At 40.4% G+C, this 17,136-nt stretch overlaps 2 protein-coding genes across 2 annotated transcripts; one reads left to right on the top strand and one right to left on the bottom strand.

Moving 5' to 3' along the window:
• Positions 1 to 1,110: 1,110 nt before the first annotated feature.
• Positions 1,111 to 3,540, bottom strand: LOC117995986 (uncharacterized). Its single transcript, XM_034983999.2, has one exon. It carries the CDS (start codon positions 3,371 to 3,373, stop codon positions 1,391 to 1,393), a length of 1,983 nt encoding a protein of 660 aa, XP_034839890.2. The 5' UTR covers positions 3,374 to 3,540; the 3' UTR covers positions 1,111 to 1,390.
• Positions 3,541 to 11,485: 7,945 nt separating this feature from the next.
• On the top strand, positions 11,486 to 12,694 carry LOC117995985 (uncharacterized). The gene has a single exon (XM_034983996.1). The coding sequence runs from the start codon at positions 11,486 to 11,488 to the stop codon at positions 12,692 to 12,694; it is 1,209 nt and encodes a 402-aa protein (XP_034839887.1).
• Positions 12,695 to 17,136: the final 4,442 nt, after the last annotated feature.

The following is a 17,136-nucleotide window of genomic DNA, read 5'->3' as shown; positions in this document are numbered from 1 at the left end:
TCTCTCTCTCTAAATATAGTTTTTTGTAAGTTTTTTTAAAATCAATAATTAATATTTAAAAAATAAAATAAAAAATGGCATCAAACTCTTCATCAAGCAGCAGCAACAACAGTGGAAGTGATAACAACAACAGACAACAGCTGTTAAATCAGCTCAATAGAAGTGGTAACAGGGTGTGGAAAAAAATCTCTGATTTGGAGGTTGGAAAGCCCTATAGAATTTCGGAGTCGTTTCAAACACCATCTAGGTTCATAGCGAACGTCATGCAGACGGTTGTAAACTTGGAAAACGGTTGGATGGTGACGCTCCCATCGAGGTTTAATGATATCAATAGTGAACTCTTAGGGGAGCTTAACAGCGGTGAACTTTTCATAATTAGCAGAGGCCAATGCGGGACATCAGCATCGGCATGGATAGTTAACTTTTCCAACACTGCTACCACCACCGCCACCATTGCTGAAGAATAATAGCTGTTTTTTTATGTTGCAGCAGCAGCATCTCTCTCTCTCTCTATCTATCTATCTGAGCTCCCCACCCTGCTGACATAAAATTATAATGATTATGGAAGTGCTCTATGACGAATGTAAAATGAGCTGGTGCAACTGTATGTCGGCGAGCAAACTAATGCGGTTGTGGACAAGACCGGTGCCATTGGCCAAAGTATATGCTAATGTGAACATTCTATTGGTGAACGTATACGAGAACACTGAATTTGATGATGAGAACACATATACGTTAATAAAAATTTGGGATGCAATCACGGCCTACCTAGAAGATACGGTCGGTGATGCCAATGTCGAGGCAACAGAGTGGTTGGAATTATTGAACCACGTGCCCCCGGAGTGTTTTGCATACACACCATTTACAGAACAAATGGGACACACGCTAGTGACGTATATAATTTGCGCCGTGTCGAACGAGGGTGCCTTTCAAGTATTGTGAGTGTGTGTGTGTGTGTACATAGGATTTTTTTCTTTGTTTATTAAACATATGTGTGTGTGTGTATTGGCATTTTATGTAAAGCTGTATGTTATTAACTAATATATTTTGTGAACTTAAATTTTCTTTGCTTTTTTAAACACATGTCTGTGTGTGTGTGTGTGTATGTAGGGGAAGCGAAGGTAATACGGACCACTTAAGGAAAAATCAATGTCACACAAAAAATAATAGCTTTATTCTTCTTTCTTAGTTATTCTATAATTGAAAATTTATTAATCAAACTTATTACTAAGGAACACTTGCATAAAATCACAGATACAGAAAATATTGGATGATTTCCAAAACCCTCGGTTTGGTCCGTTTTGCCTACACGTGAAGGTAAAACGAACCAGGCATGAAGGCAAAATGGACCTATGGCATAAACATAAGAACTAAAAAAAATATCTACTATTTATTCATCGTCACACCTTTCACAAACAAATCTAACATCTTCGTCATCGTCTTCAACACCGGCACAAGAACAGTGTGCCCATAAAGAACACGCGGGGCACTGAACCCAGCCTTCTGTCGATTCAGAAAATAAATGGGAACAATAGAAACATCGTACGTCTTCTTCGTCTTCGCTAGATGAGTCCTTTCTTTTCTTTTGAGTGTTCTTTTTTGTAGACTTCCCTTTTCCTTTTCCTTTTTGCGTGTTTGTTTGTTTCCCTTTCCCCTTTTTTTCAGTAAAAAGATTTTGTTTTACCAGCTTTGCATTTTCTTTCATTTCCTGTGCTTTTTTAGTAGCTTCTAATTCTTCGCGATAAGGTGATGATGTTATTTCGACTGTCTTTCCTCGCTTTATATTAGGTCTAGTCCGTTTAGTAGTTTTAGGGACGGGCATTATATCCTTTGGAGCAATAAAAAAGGATGTACTCGTTGATGGCTGTTGTTCATCATTATTGGTTAGATACTTTTTGGAAAAGCTCTCATTACACGTTATTGATAACAATGGTTCAGTGACACCTTCATTGCTAGATGTGCCAGGTTGCGCTGTTATTGCCTCATCGTTGACTAGAGGTGGTGTTATGTTTATTTGCAAAGCTGCATGATCATTAGTCACTGATAATCCAAGTTCGTCGATGGGGGGCGCTTCTTCGGGTCGAATCAATGATGGTCCATGTTCATTATCCCTTGGCGTTTCTTCTGGCATCTCAATGTCAGTGGTCGCTGCTGCCAAAAAATCTGCTTCTGTGAACACGTCAGGGTTTAACGGCCAGATACCGGTGGCTCTAAAAGCGTTATAAGCATTTGACAAAGTCGCAGCTTTTTGGAAGGCTTTGTCGACTAGCTCTGCAACTTGAAATTGGGTTATTACTTTTCCCGGATTAAATCTTAGCCAGTTATTTGCAGCTTCGGTATAATAAGTTGAAAAAGGCTTCATAAATCCTACATCCAAAGGTTGCAGTCTGTGTGTGCAGTGAGGCGGAAATGAAAGCACATGCACACCGTTAATCCGTCCTAATTCGATGATATCCAAATTTTTGGTGTGACTAGCATGTCCATCGAGCAAAAGCAAAACTGGATTATCGACGGATGCCCTTGAAAACTTGATGAACTTCTTGAACCACTCTGTGAAGATATCTTTTTGTATCCAACCGCTTTCATGACAAAACGCCGAAGATCCTCGTGGAGCATTTAGCATCAATTCGGGTTTCATCCTTTTACGAGGGTACACGAATATGGGAGGCATGTAAGATCCGTCCGCACCAAAGCGGCAAACAACAGTAACAAGCTGGCCTCGCTCAGCAGAAGTTAATAGACCCACCTGTTTTTTTCCTTTTGTACCAAGAATACGAGGCATGCTTTTTGGTACAGTTGTCATGCCCGTCTCATCGACATTAAAGATTCGATCGGGTGTCAATTTATGCTTTGTTATTAAATCTGTTAATAAATCGAAAAATCGTTTAACTTGAACTTGGTTGAAGCCGGACGCTCGAGCTGCTGAAGTCGGTTCGGGTTTTCGCAGACTTAAGTCGGGGTTACGCTTTAAGAAATTTTCGAGCCATATTCTTCCAGCCATTTTTGTCTCGTGACAGAAGTTGTGTTGCAGATTATTTTGTTCAGCTAGTTCATATGCGAGACGCCTAAGATCCTTTGTGGTTAAACCAAAGAAGCGACTTTCCATATTTTTGACATGGGATGCTAGTTCTCTCTCTTGATCGACGCTAAAAATCTTTTGATACCTGCCCATTTTCTTTTCCGTAGCTATAGTTAAGTCTTTGGTGCTTTCATATTTGCTAAGTCTTCGTATTAGTGTAGTTTTGGGAACATTAAATGTGGCGGCCGCTTTGTTAAGTCCCATCTCGCGTGTGGCTACTTTTTCAATAGCATTTTTCATGTCCTCCTCACGCCAAGATTGTCGGTCCGACTTTCTTTTATAATTGTTAACCATCTGAAAAAAAAAACCTTTTAAATATCAAATTTATTTATATAAGTACAAAAAATTGTACTGAAGGTAAAACGGACCACTGGTCCATTTTGCCCGGTCCGTTTTGCCTTTTCGGTAGACATGTAAACAATAAATTATTTTGAGGTTAAGAGTGAGGAGAACTTGGCCTTCTTTATCGTTAAAACTAAGTAAAATTAACAATATCTCAAGCAATAACACTAAATTGCTGATAACTTTAACGTAATTATACTAAAGGCTGATCAAAATTAGCTGTTTTTACATCAAAATAGGCAAAACTTAACTTACCTTGATAAAAACGTGAGCCGCTGCATGGCCGCTCTAGGGATAATGTCCTACTCTGAGTGAGAGGCCCCTGTCAAGTTGACGCAAGCTGGTTATAGATGGCGTTAACAGTTAGGAAGTTATAAGCCCGGTCCGTTTTACCTACAGGGTCCGTTATACCTTCCGTTCCCCTATATGTAATCGTTATGTAAAAAAAAAGCTGAATGTTAACTAATAGTATAATGAATTTAAATAATATTAAATATATTATTGATATAGATGGATTCATGTACGGTAAAAGAATGTATTTTAAAGAGGTGGGCATTTTCGATGTAAAAAATAAGTTTGCATATTTATTTCATATAAAATTACCGAATTGGTTGCTGTATAAATACAATAGCAAGACCATTAGATATGTAATGTATAATATCCATGGTATGCTGTTGGCAAACTACGACACTGATATCGAGTATGTAGAATTTTTGCGGATAATGGATCAATTGGATCCGGGGAAACAATTCGTGTGGGCGTACAAAGGTGGTCATGTTGAAAGAGATTTATTAAACAAGCTCCGTTTTATACATATAAATTTGGAAACTTTAAAATGTCCAAAACTCGATAAAATTATAGAAGATTTAAACCTCCATGATATTTTAAAAGATAACTGTGTTAGACATGTAGCGTTCAGGGGGGGACACAAAAAGTCATTGTGTCATTGTAGTCGTGTAGAAGTTAAAGTCTTTTGGATATGGCTTCAAAACTATATCCAAGAAGAAGAAAACCACCACCACCACCGGAATCGAACCCCAGACCGCCCTTATTGACACTACATTTTATTTTGACTACACTCGGCGTCAAAAAAATCGCACCTTTCAAAAAATCTACTTCAAACAATTTTAAACCTTATTTGACATCAATAATGAGGGTCATGTTGGGTATCATTTGAAAGGGGATGAAATGGAGAGCACAAAAACAATTCAATTGATTATTTTTCTTTTACTGGAAGAGCACAAAAAAAGAAGAAGAAAACACTTACAATTTTGCTTCTTAAGACAGCCGCTAGTTGCGCTACCTTTTGTAGGTATAAAATGGTCAATACAGGTACAATCGGGGTCATTCGCTATCTAACCGTTGAAGTGGACACACGAGAAGCTCATTCCCAAGAAAAATACCTTTGAAGATGGATACCACTATTGATGAGGCCGCCCAAGTGATTGCACTACTGCAATCAGGCATGCGGCAGTGTGATGTCGCTCGGCAACTCAACTTGAGCCGTTTTTCGGTTCGAAGAGTGTACCAGCGTTTCCTGGAGACCGGTGGCTTCGTCCGAAGACATGGGTCTGGTAGACGTCGCTGCACCTCGGAGAGAGACGACCGATTCATCGTAGTGACGTCTTTGAGAAATCGGTTCTTAAATGCTGTTGAGTTGCGACAGCAGCTCCAGACAACTAACAGAAGAACTGTGAGTGTGTCTACGGTTAGACGAAGACTGAGGGAGAAGAAAATAGCGGCGCGAAAAGCTGCTACGGGTCCCAAATTGACCGCAGAGCATCGGCGAGCCCGCTTGCAATTCGCTCGCGAACACGTCAATTGGACCCTCGAACAATGGAAAGCTGTTCTCTTCTCAGACGAGACGAGAGTGTGCCTTTTCTGCAACGACAGACGCAAAAGAGTGTACAGAAGACAGGGTGAACGATTCGCCCAAGCCTGCATCCAGGAGACGGTGGAATATGGAGGCGGTTCTTGTATGTTCTGGGGCGGCATGTCTGCCGACGGCAAAACCGACCTTGTTTGCGTCTCCCGGGCTCGAGGTGCTCGCGGGCAAGGGTCACTGACTGCTCACCGGTACATCACAGAGATCCTGGAAGAACATGTGGTCCCCTATGCCAGTTTTGTTGGCGAGGGGTTCATGTTGATGCACGACAACGCTCGCGCTCACACTGCAATTATTGTGCGCGAGTACCTTCAAGAGGTTGGGATCTCTGTCATGCACTGGCCAGCAAGAAGTCCAGACCTGAACCCGATTGAGCACCTATGGGACCATTTAAAACGCAAGGTTCGGTCTCGTGATTCCGCTCCTACGACTCTCCAGGAACTCAAAGATACTGTTATTGAGGAATGGAACACTATCCCTCAAGAAGACATTTTAAAATTGATAAGATCCATGAGGGATCGTATGGAAGCCGTCATCAGGGCAAGGGGGGGTAACACTAGATTTTAGATTATTTTTAAGATCATTTTTTGTATTCTTTTTTGTATAATTAATCTGTTTTAAATTAAGGCTTAATTAAGGATTTTTACTGTTTCATAAACTTCTTTTTTTGTGCTGTTCCAATAAAAGAAAAATAATTAATTGAATTGTTTTTGTGCTCTCCATTTCATCCCCTTTCAAATGATACCCAACATGACCCTCATTATTGATGTCAAATAAGGTTTAAAATTGTTTGAAGTAGATTTTTTGAAAGGTGCGATTTTTTTGACGCCGAGTGTATAACAACAACAACAATTATGTTAGTAGTGTATAGTAATATTTTCTGTAAACTATTTAGAGAGAGAGAGAGAGAGAGAGCTACCTGTACTTATTGTGTGTATTGTATTTTGTAAGTGTATTGTATTCATTATTAGTTAGTAGTTATTAGTAAATGTATTACATGGAAAATAAAACGCACATAATTTTAATTAATCTTGTTTTCTTTATTAATCCAACTGGTAGAGTTCAAACCGAGCCACTTAACTAAAACTTTATTACCACGTCGTTTCAAGACTTTCTCCACTAAATATATGTCTGGATATTTAACTTTCTGCAGTTCATGCTCATAAAAGCCCCCCAGTATTGGTTTTTTCTGCTCATCCTGTAATTGGTATGTTACTGGATTGGTGTTATTCACTTTGGTTATTTGAAAAATTTCCGTACTCCAGTTTCCGGTGTAGCCCTTGGCGAAGGTGGATTTATATTTACTAATGCGGACATAATCACCGGTTGCATATTTCGCTTTAGCGCGTACTTTTATATTGTTGTAAACAGTAGATAACAGCTTATCGGCATTCGTGCGGTTCACGCTCGTCGGGGCAACCTTGATTGTACGATGTATTTTATTATTATATTTAATAATTATGTCAGAGAGTACAGTGCCACTCCACTTGTAGGATCCATTGTATGCAAACTGCTGCCAAAGCCAATTCTTGATGGTTCTAATGAATCGCTCCACAATGGAAGCCTTCATTACACTGTAGGTGGAGTAATGATTTATATTGAACCTATGCATTAGGGCTTTAAACTTCTCATTGAAAAATTCCCGACCGTCATCAGACTGAATATTTTTTGGTGTGCGATTTAGATTATTGCTCAATAGTTTAAGCATTCCACGTGACACGTCATCGGCCGATTTACTCTTCACTGGCTCGACCCACGCATACTTGGAAAATGTATCGATGCACGCTAAAATATACTTAAATCCACTATTGTATTTGGAATGCTTTTGCATATCAATTAAATCTATTTGCCAAGTATCATCGATGCCTTTTTGAATGAGACGCCTTCGAGGAAAATTTTTACGGGCGCTCCTATGGATTTCCTGGACGACCGTCCACTTGCTCATAATGAAACAAGCGTTTTTTTACTTGGAGGAGGCGGCGGCGGTGGGGGCGGTTTTCGGTATAGACTTGAGGGGTTTCGTGGTGGTGGTGGTGGTGGTGGTGGTGCCTGTTGTCGGGAGCTTAGCAGCCTCCGTACTACTGGAAGCGGTAGCAGGGTTGACGGACTCGGTGGTTTTAGCAGGGTTTTTTTTGGCAGCTGCAGCAGGAGGGGGAGAAATTTTTTTTGTAGAGATGGCTTTTATAGTTTGAGCGTTTTTCCTAATCTTGGTTAAACATCCAGTTATAGCCTCGTCGAGTTGAGCCTTGATTATAACATCGTTTTTTAGAATAGCTTTGCTCACGTTTCTTAACAGACGATTTTCACAGTCCACTTGATGTTTCAGAACTTTGAGCAGTTGAGGTTTTTGTTTGCCGCTGCTGCTCCGATTATCATGATGCAGCAGGTAACGTCCAAACTTATCGATAGTCATTATCACAATGAACTCACACACACACACACACACATGCACACACCCCTTCAGTATTAATGACGTCGGTGTGACGGTGGCGGCGGTTCAATTATATCAGCTTCCACCAACTCTTCTAATATGGAAATTATCTCATTGTCGTGAGCATTGTTTCCGGCATTTTGTGAGGCGATAAGCACTCGTAATCGGTCAACGAGTTCATTGGGATCGTCCCAGTATATGAAATCTGTGTTGGGATAATATTTTTTCATTAACAAGGTCGCATCCGCATTTTTATGATTATTAACAGCTGATGGATCGGTTACCAACCGCCCCCGCTGATCTGTTGAAGTGATCGAACCTGTTCTGACTCGTTCATGAGATCCCCTCGAACCGGTTACCAACCGATCAGATCCGTTCCCATCAGATGATGATGATGATGATGGGGGCTGTTTAAGACCACTGCCAGTTTTTGTTGATTTCATTTCTGAGAGTCGTTTTATGTAGTGTGTATACTTGAGACTCTTATCCCCCTGTATTTGACCGTCTGATGAATAATTGCGTCTATGCGCGTTGGTCATTGTCACAATTTTGTGGAAGGTGTCACCGTCCGCCGGTTGAATCAAAGAAATGTTTGGTTCTTTTTTGAATAATAGCTCCATTAGACCCGGTGTGTAGTTAAATTTTTGATTATTGATAATTAGATGATGTTTATCGAATCCAACGGCACTATCACCAATGTGATATCCCTTGGGGGTGATATGAATACCGTAGGGAATTCTTTTAATTTTATTAATAATAATATTGTCCAAGTAGGCACGTGCTAAAGGATGTAATTCAACATTCGACAACGACGGCGACGACACCGCCATCTCCAGTTTAGGGGAGTAGTTGATCGATTCATCGGCGTCCTCAAACTCTTCATCATCATCATCGCTATCATCATCATCATCATCATCATCATCATCTCCACTCACGGTTTTCTTTTTTTTAATTTCTTTTTTCACTCCTTTTCGATGATGATGATGGGATTTTTTTTTTACTCCAGAGTCCTTCTTAATATTACTCGATGATGCTGATGAGGCGTTCATATCGATGGGACTATTAAACTGATTCAATAGAGTGTTCAAGGGTTGTGTGATCGGTTGGAATGTTTCTCGTAGACTCGACTGTAATTCCGCTTTACCATCACGTAGTGCTTTGATTTTCTTTTTCACCGAACTCACCGATTGAACGAGTTTACGTTTGAGCTCTGCATCTCCAAAGATCTGCTGCTGCTGCTGCTGCTGCGCCGGCGGCGTGTCCATAGTGAAATGTGAACGAAACCAACGCACCTCGAGCTTTTTATAATATTATACAGACGTAATAAATTCATCAAAACCCCTCCGGTATCGACCCTTATTCATACCAATTTCATCCTTATTAATCACTAAAAAGCCAAACTTATTGCCCGTCCAACAAGCGTGACACATTGCCAGGAAAGTGTCCCACGACATGTCCGTATTCACGTGGTCATCGTACGCGTGTTTTAAATTCATTTCATCCTGTTTGAATAGTATGATAAAGTTTGCATTGTCACGCACCAGCTGTTTCGGTATCTTGCTGTATGTTTGACACAGATAAAAACAATCCAACCCCTTGTGCCGACCCATGGAGAAGTGTAGACGGATCGGTTCTTGATCCTCCATCGATACATCGTCGAAGATGACAATGCTGTAGCTTGGAGTTTGTTCAGGGGACGCCACCTCACTCTTATCGGAGAAGGTGTGGAAACTCACTTCGGGCACCCGTTCGAATACTTTTCTTAGGAACACATACTTTGGTTGATTCAACGATTTTGAATACAAATAGACATTTTCAAATATCAAACCTTTAGCATCGAGCAGTAGGGTTAGTAATAAATTAGTTTTACCACAACCCGACGGACCGCACACCAGACATCTGATACTGTTGGGTAGCAGTGCTGTACCATGTCTACTAATACACACCCCATTATTCTTGTTGTTGTTGTTGTTGTTGTTGTTGTTACAATTTATATCCCAACCCTTGACCGATAGACATGAGGGTTGCTGCTTTTGAAACTTCATTTCGATGAAAAATAGTAAAAATGATATGCACATGCTTTATATATGTTAATAGGCCGCGAGCGGTGGGACAAGTAACTAGACTCTTTGTCTCTCTCTCCTAAACGGTGGTGGTGAGCCAATAAAAAAAAAAAAATGATCACTACTCTACCAGAACGAGGTGGGTGGTTGCGGCTGCGGCGGCGGCGACGGCGGCAGCAGCCACGATGTGGCTGCTGCCGCCGTATGTGAGACGGTATTGGGGAATGGGGCTTTACTTGTCACCATACCAAAAAAACTGAATGCAACCCTTCCGAACCGCCCGCTCTTTGACTACGAACTCCTCGCACACGCGAAGCGATTAAAAATTCCTCATTTCCGCGGCGTCATAATGCGTGATGTGTTACGTCACAGGCTACGTCACGGCGGCGGCCCGTGGAAATGTGAAACGGGCATAGTCAATTTGGATGATTCGCACGGGGCGGGAACAAACTGGGTGGCTTACGTGAAGAAGGGTGCACATTGCGAGTATTTCGACAGCTATGGGAACTTGAGGCCGCCGCGAGAATTTTTCGATTACATGATGAATGATCGTGACGTCGTCACCGTCGATATACGTTACAACTATAGTGACGTGCAGAGAGATAACAAGTATAATTGTGGACATTTATGTTTACGTTTTCTAACCAATGCCTGTAGAAACATGTTTTGAAAGAATTTTATATAGGTATATATATAGAGATTGGTGTTTTCATTTCACATCCTCACGTTGCATTGTAATAATGTCTATTTCTTTGTCGCTTCACGGTGTCGACTCTACTTTGAATGTTGATTTTTTACCACCCATAGAGCTAGGCGAGGGTGAACACGAATGCGCTCTGATTTATTTCAAGTCTTTCAACTCTATACCCAATGTGGATAGCAGCAATAACCTTTTTCATTATGGGGAGGACAACGTTATCGCGGTGCCGGAAGGCTCATACGAGCTGGACAACATTATCCACTACTTGGAGCAAGAGCTGGTGAAGCGGTCGGGTGGTGATGTTTTCAAATCCTCAATAGATATAGCCGCGAATACGAACACCATGAAGTGTATGATTTACTCGCCAACATACGATATCCACTTTGAAAAAAAACATAGTATCGCGAGTATATTCGGTTTCTCCCGAACACTGCTCCCCAAAGGTAGGGTGCACATGTCCGATCAAGCGATAAATATTCTTATCACAAACACTATAAGAGTGGAGTGTAATATTGTCCAGGGCTCATTCATAAACAGCAAAGCATCGCACGTGTTGCACGAATTCTCGCCGACGGTGCCGCCCGGATTTCAAATCATAGAGTGTCCACCCAACCTCATCTATTTACCGCTAAAGGTGAACAACACTATTCAAAACCTTCAAGTGCGCATTGTCAACGAGCAGGGCAACCTGGTAAACTTTAGAAAGGAAAATATTTCATTACGTTTGCATATAAGAAGAGTCATCACCACCGCCACCACCACCCACTACCGATGATTATCTATAAAAAGGACAGTGCCATGGGCCAATGCTACAGTCTCACAACCAACTCTCAATTGGAACGTGTGGCGGGAGCAGCGCCACCACCACCACCGTGTGTTGGTAAACAACAACAACAACGGTTATCGAAAAGACTGAGCAGAGATATTGTTTTTGCATTGTTTTTACAGTCACTCGGACTAAAGCTCAAATAATAATAATATTGATATGGCTTTGACATCGGATATTTTAGATATAGGAAACAGTGTGGTGATCGATGATAGTATAGAGGCGATCGAGTACCATACCTATTTGCCGTACAGCGAATCGTATAAGAATAATGATGAGATTCGTATCAGAATCAATGATCAAGATCAAATTGTGTTACCTTGCGAAAGTCAGCTGATAATTGAAGGTACTACCACAAAATCATCGTCTTTCGTCAACAATGCACCGGCCCACCTGTTCCAAGACATCCGCTACGAATTGAACGGCGTGGAGATTGATAGAACGAAAAACTGCGGTATCACCACCACCATGAAAGGATTGTTGTCCTACGGCAGCGAGGAGGCTGACGCTTTGGAGAATAGCGGTTGGAATGTTTCAGGTTTCAAAGAACTGGATGGAGAGTTCTGTTTCACCGTTCCACTCGGCCACCTGTTGGGATTCGCCGAGGACTATAAAAAAGTGATAATTAATGCGAAACACGAGTTGATTTTAAATCGAAGCTCTACAAATTTGAATTGTGCACTCGCCAAGGATGCAACTAAAACAATCACCGTTGATATAACTCGGATAGCGTGGCGTATGCCTATAATCAAAGTTTCCGATAGGGAAAAACTAAACATCTTAAAGTACATGGAGACGAACATCCCCATTGCAATCTCTTTCCGCTCGTGGGATCTTTACGAGTATCCGGTATTGCCGGCGTCTCAAAAACACGTGTGGACCGTGAAAACGGCCACTCAGTTGGAGAAACCGCGTTTCGTTATAATCGGATTCCAGCATTCGCGAAACAATGATGCGACCAAAGATAAGAGCCTATTCGATCACACCAATTTCTATAATGCACGTTTGTATCTCAATTCTCAGTACTACCCATACGACTCGTTCTGCAACGACTTTGAAAAGGGTATGTATGCGGTTCTATACGAGTCGTTTATCAATTTTAAAAGATCCTATTATGGTGTCATCAATCCCAATGTACAAATAAATCCGCCGCATTTTAAAACAAAACCCCCCTTGGTCGTAATCGATTGTTCCAGGCAATCTGACACTCTCCGTTCGGGCGTGGGTGGGGGGATCGATATCAAATTGGAATTGGAGTTCAAGAAAACGGTACCCGTCGACACGAGCGCCTACTGTCTGATCATTTATGACTCTCTGTTTGAATATACTGTTCTAACGAAAACAGTTAGAAAAATTACAGCTTTATAAAACTGCACGATAAAGCCGATATCCAGATAGTTGATTTTTAACGTGCATAGCGGCAGGATGTACAGCGGCTACTTCACATTTCCCTCGTACACGCCATCGATTCCGGCGTCATCATCATCATCACCTCAGCAGCAGCACTTTGAACTTTGCAAGAATGTCTATCATATTACGAATGGTGGCGGCAGCGGTGACGTCACCTGCAGCTCTGTGATATTGCATATAACGACATTTCTAAAGCCATCGGGTCGAATTAGTGTCAACGAGGAACTATTGGATGTGGCCGTTAACATTGGTGATCAAATTACACTAACTAAAAACGAATGGGATGCAATCATTGTGGAGAACGCCTCTGAAATCTCGCGGTTCTTCTTCGAGTCCGATTCCAGCACTCCACCGCCAGCAGCATCATCATCATCATCATCATCATCATCATCAATGATGCAACGAATAACATATCATGTAATCTGGTCTGACGACGACGACGACGACGATGAAAACATTAAAAAGAAATTCATTCTAATTCACGGGGAGTCGAAATCGATGTGTATTCATCGTGGAGAATGGCAGTGTTTAAATTACTTGTTGCATTGTATCGATTCACGTTTATGTCACTTGCATAAAATCAAAGGTTATTATGAGATCGAATGAAATTCTTTAGGAAACGTTTCAAGCAAAACCATGTGAAAACATTGTATGACGCTCACGCGTTTGTAGACAATATGCACGATAAAACATCAATTGTAGATAATGAACTCAAATGTTATGCCATAGAACATATATTTTATTGTTCATTGTTATTATGATAAAATTTTGTACGTTTAATTAAATTAAAATGTAATGCTATTAATTATTATTGTGACCTATTTATTTCTTCTCATCATTGGTATATCTATTTTGAATACAATAATATTATTATCATTTGACAAACCACAACATCCTGCCTTTACCGCGGTATAACCTGACGAAATTAAATGTATGTTATCCCGCTCCTATTATATTATGCACAGTGGCATCATTGCAAAATTACACACCTACATATGTCATATGACTATATATATGTATAATCCTCAAACAACTGGGAATACAACTTAGTTGCGAGCCGACAGTGTACCAATAACGGTGTTAGCTAGCCACCTACCCAAGAACCTACCTACCTACCTACCTACCTACCTAACTACCTAACTACTAGTTTGTTTTCATTAACTTGTGCGCAAAATGTATAAATGCCAATTTTGCAATGTTGAGGTGGAAAACAATAATTTAATTTCACACTCGCAGACGGTGCGGCATAAAATTCTATGTAGATGGAATAAAAAAACGGCAGTTATTGTGGTGCGCGTATACAGCCATTAAATAATAATACTGCACCACACATAATAATATACATGTCGATACTGCCCCCTACCGCTTGTATATAATATGTATAACTGTCTAAAACTAATCATAGTTGTGGAGGAGGAGAGAGCCGCCGCCGCCGCGCTGTCGTGTGAATAAAATTCGTTTTTCACCACGCCGCCGCCACCGCCGCCGCCGCCAAAATGTATGAATGTCCATTTTGTAATGTCGAAGTTGCAAGCAATCGACTTATTGCTCATTCACGCACCAAACGTCACAAGTTGTTGTGCAAACAAAATGACGGTGAAGATTATTTCACGTATGTGGTGAATTCAGCATTCAAATGTCGGATAATAAGTTACCGAATAAATGGCTCCGCATCAAGTACATTAACGCCGGACGTGTACTTAAAAAGGGTTGCCAGCAAAGTGAAACAATTATTGAAAATGGAGTGTGCGGAACATATTAATATTAAAGCAAATTTGGAACTTTTTTGCACGTATGTTCTAATAAAAGGAGATGAAGTTGCAAAAGATTTGAAATCATTTAACACGAGAAATGTTCATTTGCAAAATTCATCGGATCTATCGTTATACTATGAGGATGTGTGCGCCAAAATTATAAGCAAATGTGGTGAGTTTCAAGAGAGGGACAGCGGTTGGAGCTTGGAGAAAATCGAATTTTTGGAGGTTAATATTAATAAATATGTGCCATTAAAGGGTGGCTCCTCCTACATTCCACTTCCAGCATGGATTAAAAATAAAAACGCGTGTGTGAACGTGAAGAACAAGCACAATGCGTGCTTTTTTTGGGCCGTGACGAGTGCCCTTCGTCCGGCCGGCTCACACTCGGATCGTGTATCCTCATATCCGCACTATGAGACGCTCCTCAAAACGTCTACAATAGATTTACCCGTATCGATTGGGGGCATTAAACGGTTCGAAATCATGAATGAAATCAACGTGAACGTTTACGGGATTGAAAATAATAAATTCAAAATAATTGCACCCCTCTACATATCACAGGCGAAACCCTACAATCGACATGTAAATCTATTGTATTATGAGGAGGGCTACTCTAATAATAAATCCCATTATTGTTATATAAAAAATATGTCCCGTTTGTTGCGCGCTCAAATCACTAGTCATAAGAATAAAATTTTTTTCTGTAATGGTTGTTTGCAAAATTTTGCGAGTGAGTGTAAACTTCAACGTCACACAACTTTGGGATGTCAGAAAACTCTAATAGAAGTGCCTTCTGCCGATGACAGGTATTTAAGTTTTAAAAATTATAGCCACCAGCTGTCGGTGCCGTTTGTCATTTATGCCGATTTCGAATCAATTTTAAAACCGCTTAAAACAAATGAAATGAAAAACACATATTATTCTCACGAGCACATACCTTGCGCATTCGCATATTACATTCATTGTAATTACAATGACGCGTTATCAAAGTTCGTAACATACCGCGGTGAAGACTGCGTCATAAAATTTGTTGATAACATATATAGTGACGCGAGTCGTATAGCCGATATTTACTCTAAAATTATTCCATATGATAAAACCGAAAGTATAAAAATATTAGAAGACAATGCGTCGTCGTCGTCTCACTGTCATATTTGTGAACAGCCATTATTAGCAACAGATGAAAAAGTGATTGATCATTGTCACCTTACCGGGAAAATTAGGGGTGTAGCACACCAACAATGCAATTTGAAATACACCCTACCTAATTATATCCCTATTTTTTTTCATAATTTAACCGGATACGATAGTCATTTATTTATTAAGGAGTTGGCCGCAAGAGGTGGGGAGCGTATTGAATGCATTCCACTACCTACATAAAGAAAAATATATTTCATTCAGTCAAAAATTATGTTTTAAAGCTACAGATAATGATGATGATGATGATGATGATGAGAGCGGTCCTACTAGCACTACAATCAACATCCGTTTTGTAGACTCGTTTAAATTCATGTCCACCAGTTTGGATAAATTGGTGAAAAATTTGTCAGCTAGTCAATTTCAAATACTGTCCCGATATTTTAAAAACCCCCATCAAATGAATCTTTTAACGCGCAAAGGCGTTTATCCGTACGAGTATGTCGATTGTTGGGGTAGGCTCGATGACGAGTCACTGCCTGAAAAACAATTATTTTATAGTGCATTAACACAGACGCATGTTTCCGATAACGATTACACACACGCGCAAACAATATGGAATGAATTCAATATTAATACCTTGGGTGAATATTGCGATTTATACTTGAAAACTGACGTTTTATTGTTGGCTGAAGTGTTTGAAAATTTCCGCAATATTTGTCTAACCTCTTATACACTGGACCCGTGTAGATATTTAACGGCACCCGGTCTTTCGTGGGATGCCATGTTAAAGCAGACGGGTGTAAACCTTGAACTTTTGACCGATTATGAAATTATACAATTTTTACAATCCGGTATTCGGGGTGGAGTAAGTCAAGTTGTCAAAAGACACGCCAAAGCCACCAATAGCTTCACAAATCCAATCACCACCACCACCACCACCACCACTGCAGATGAAAGCAATTTCATCGTGTACTTGGACGTCAACAATTTGTACGGTTATGCAATGAGTCAATTTTTACCATACGGCAACTTTGTTTGGTTATCGGATAGTGATGTCACCTCGTTTGATATATTGGCGCAACACGCCGATTCAGATATAGGATATATTTTGGAAGTGGACTTGGAGTATCCACAATCGCTACACGATTTACACAACGACTATCCATTTTGTGCGGAAACAAAAAAACCACCTAACGGTAAAAATAAAAAACTTTTACTAACACTCACCGACAAACATAATTATGTAATGCACTATATAAACTTGAAACAATGTATAGAATATGGTTTAGTTTGTAAGAAAATCCATAGAATATTGTCTTTCCATCAATCGGCATGGCTCAAACCCTACATTGAATTAAACACTAGAAAAAGAACACTAGCGGAAAACTCGTTTGAGCGATGCTTCTTTAAATTGATGATAAACTCAGTGTTTGGGAAGACAATAGAAAATGTAGCCAAACGGGTCGATGTCAAACTCTGCACCGTGTGGAGTGATGTGAAAAC

This window comes from Maniola hyperantus, unplaced genomic scaffold, assembly GCF_902806685.2.
Source record: "Maniola hyperantus unplaced genomic scaffold, iAphHyp1.2, whole genome shotgun sequence".
NCBI lineage: Eukaryota > Metazoa > Arthropoda > Insecta > Lepidoptera > Nymphalidae > Maniola > Maniola hyperantus.
This window is presented reverse-complemented; position numbering and strand designations above follow the sequence as displayed.

What these genes read in the sequence shown, in the direction of transcription:
- LOC117995985 (XM_034983996.1), top strand. Translation starts at nt 11,486, where the DNA reads ATGGCTTTGACATCGGATATTTTAGATATAGGAAACAGTGTGGTGATC.
- LOC117995986 (XM_034983999.2), bottom strand. Translation starts at nt 3,373, where the DNA reads ATGGTTAACAATTATAAAAGAAAGTCGGACCGACAATCTTGGCGTGAG.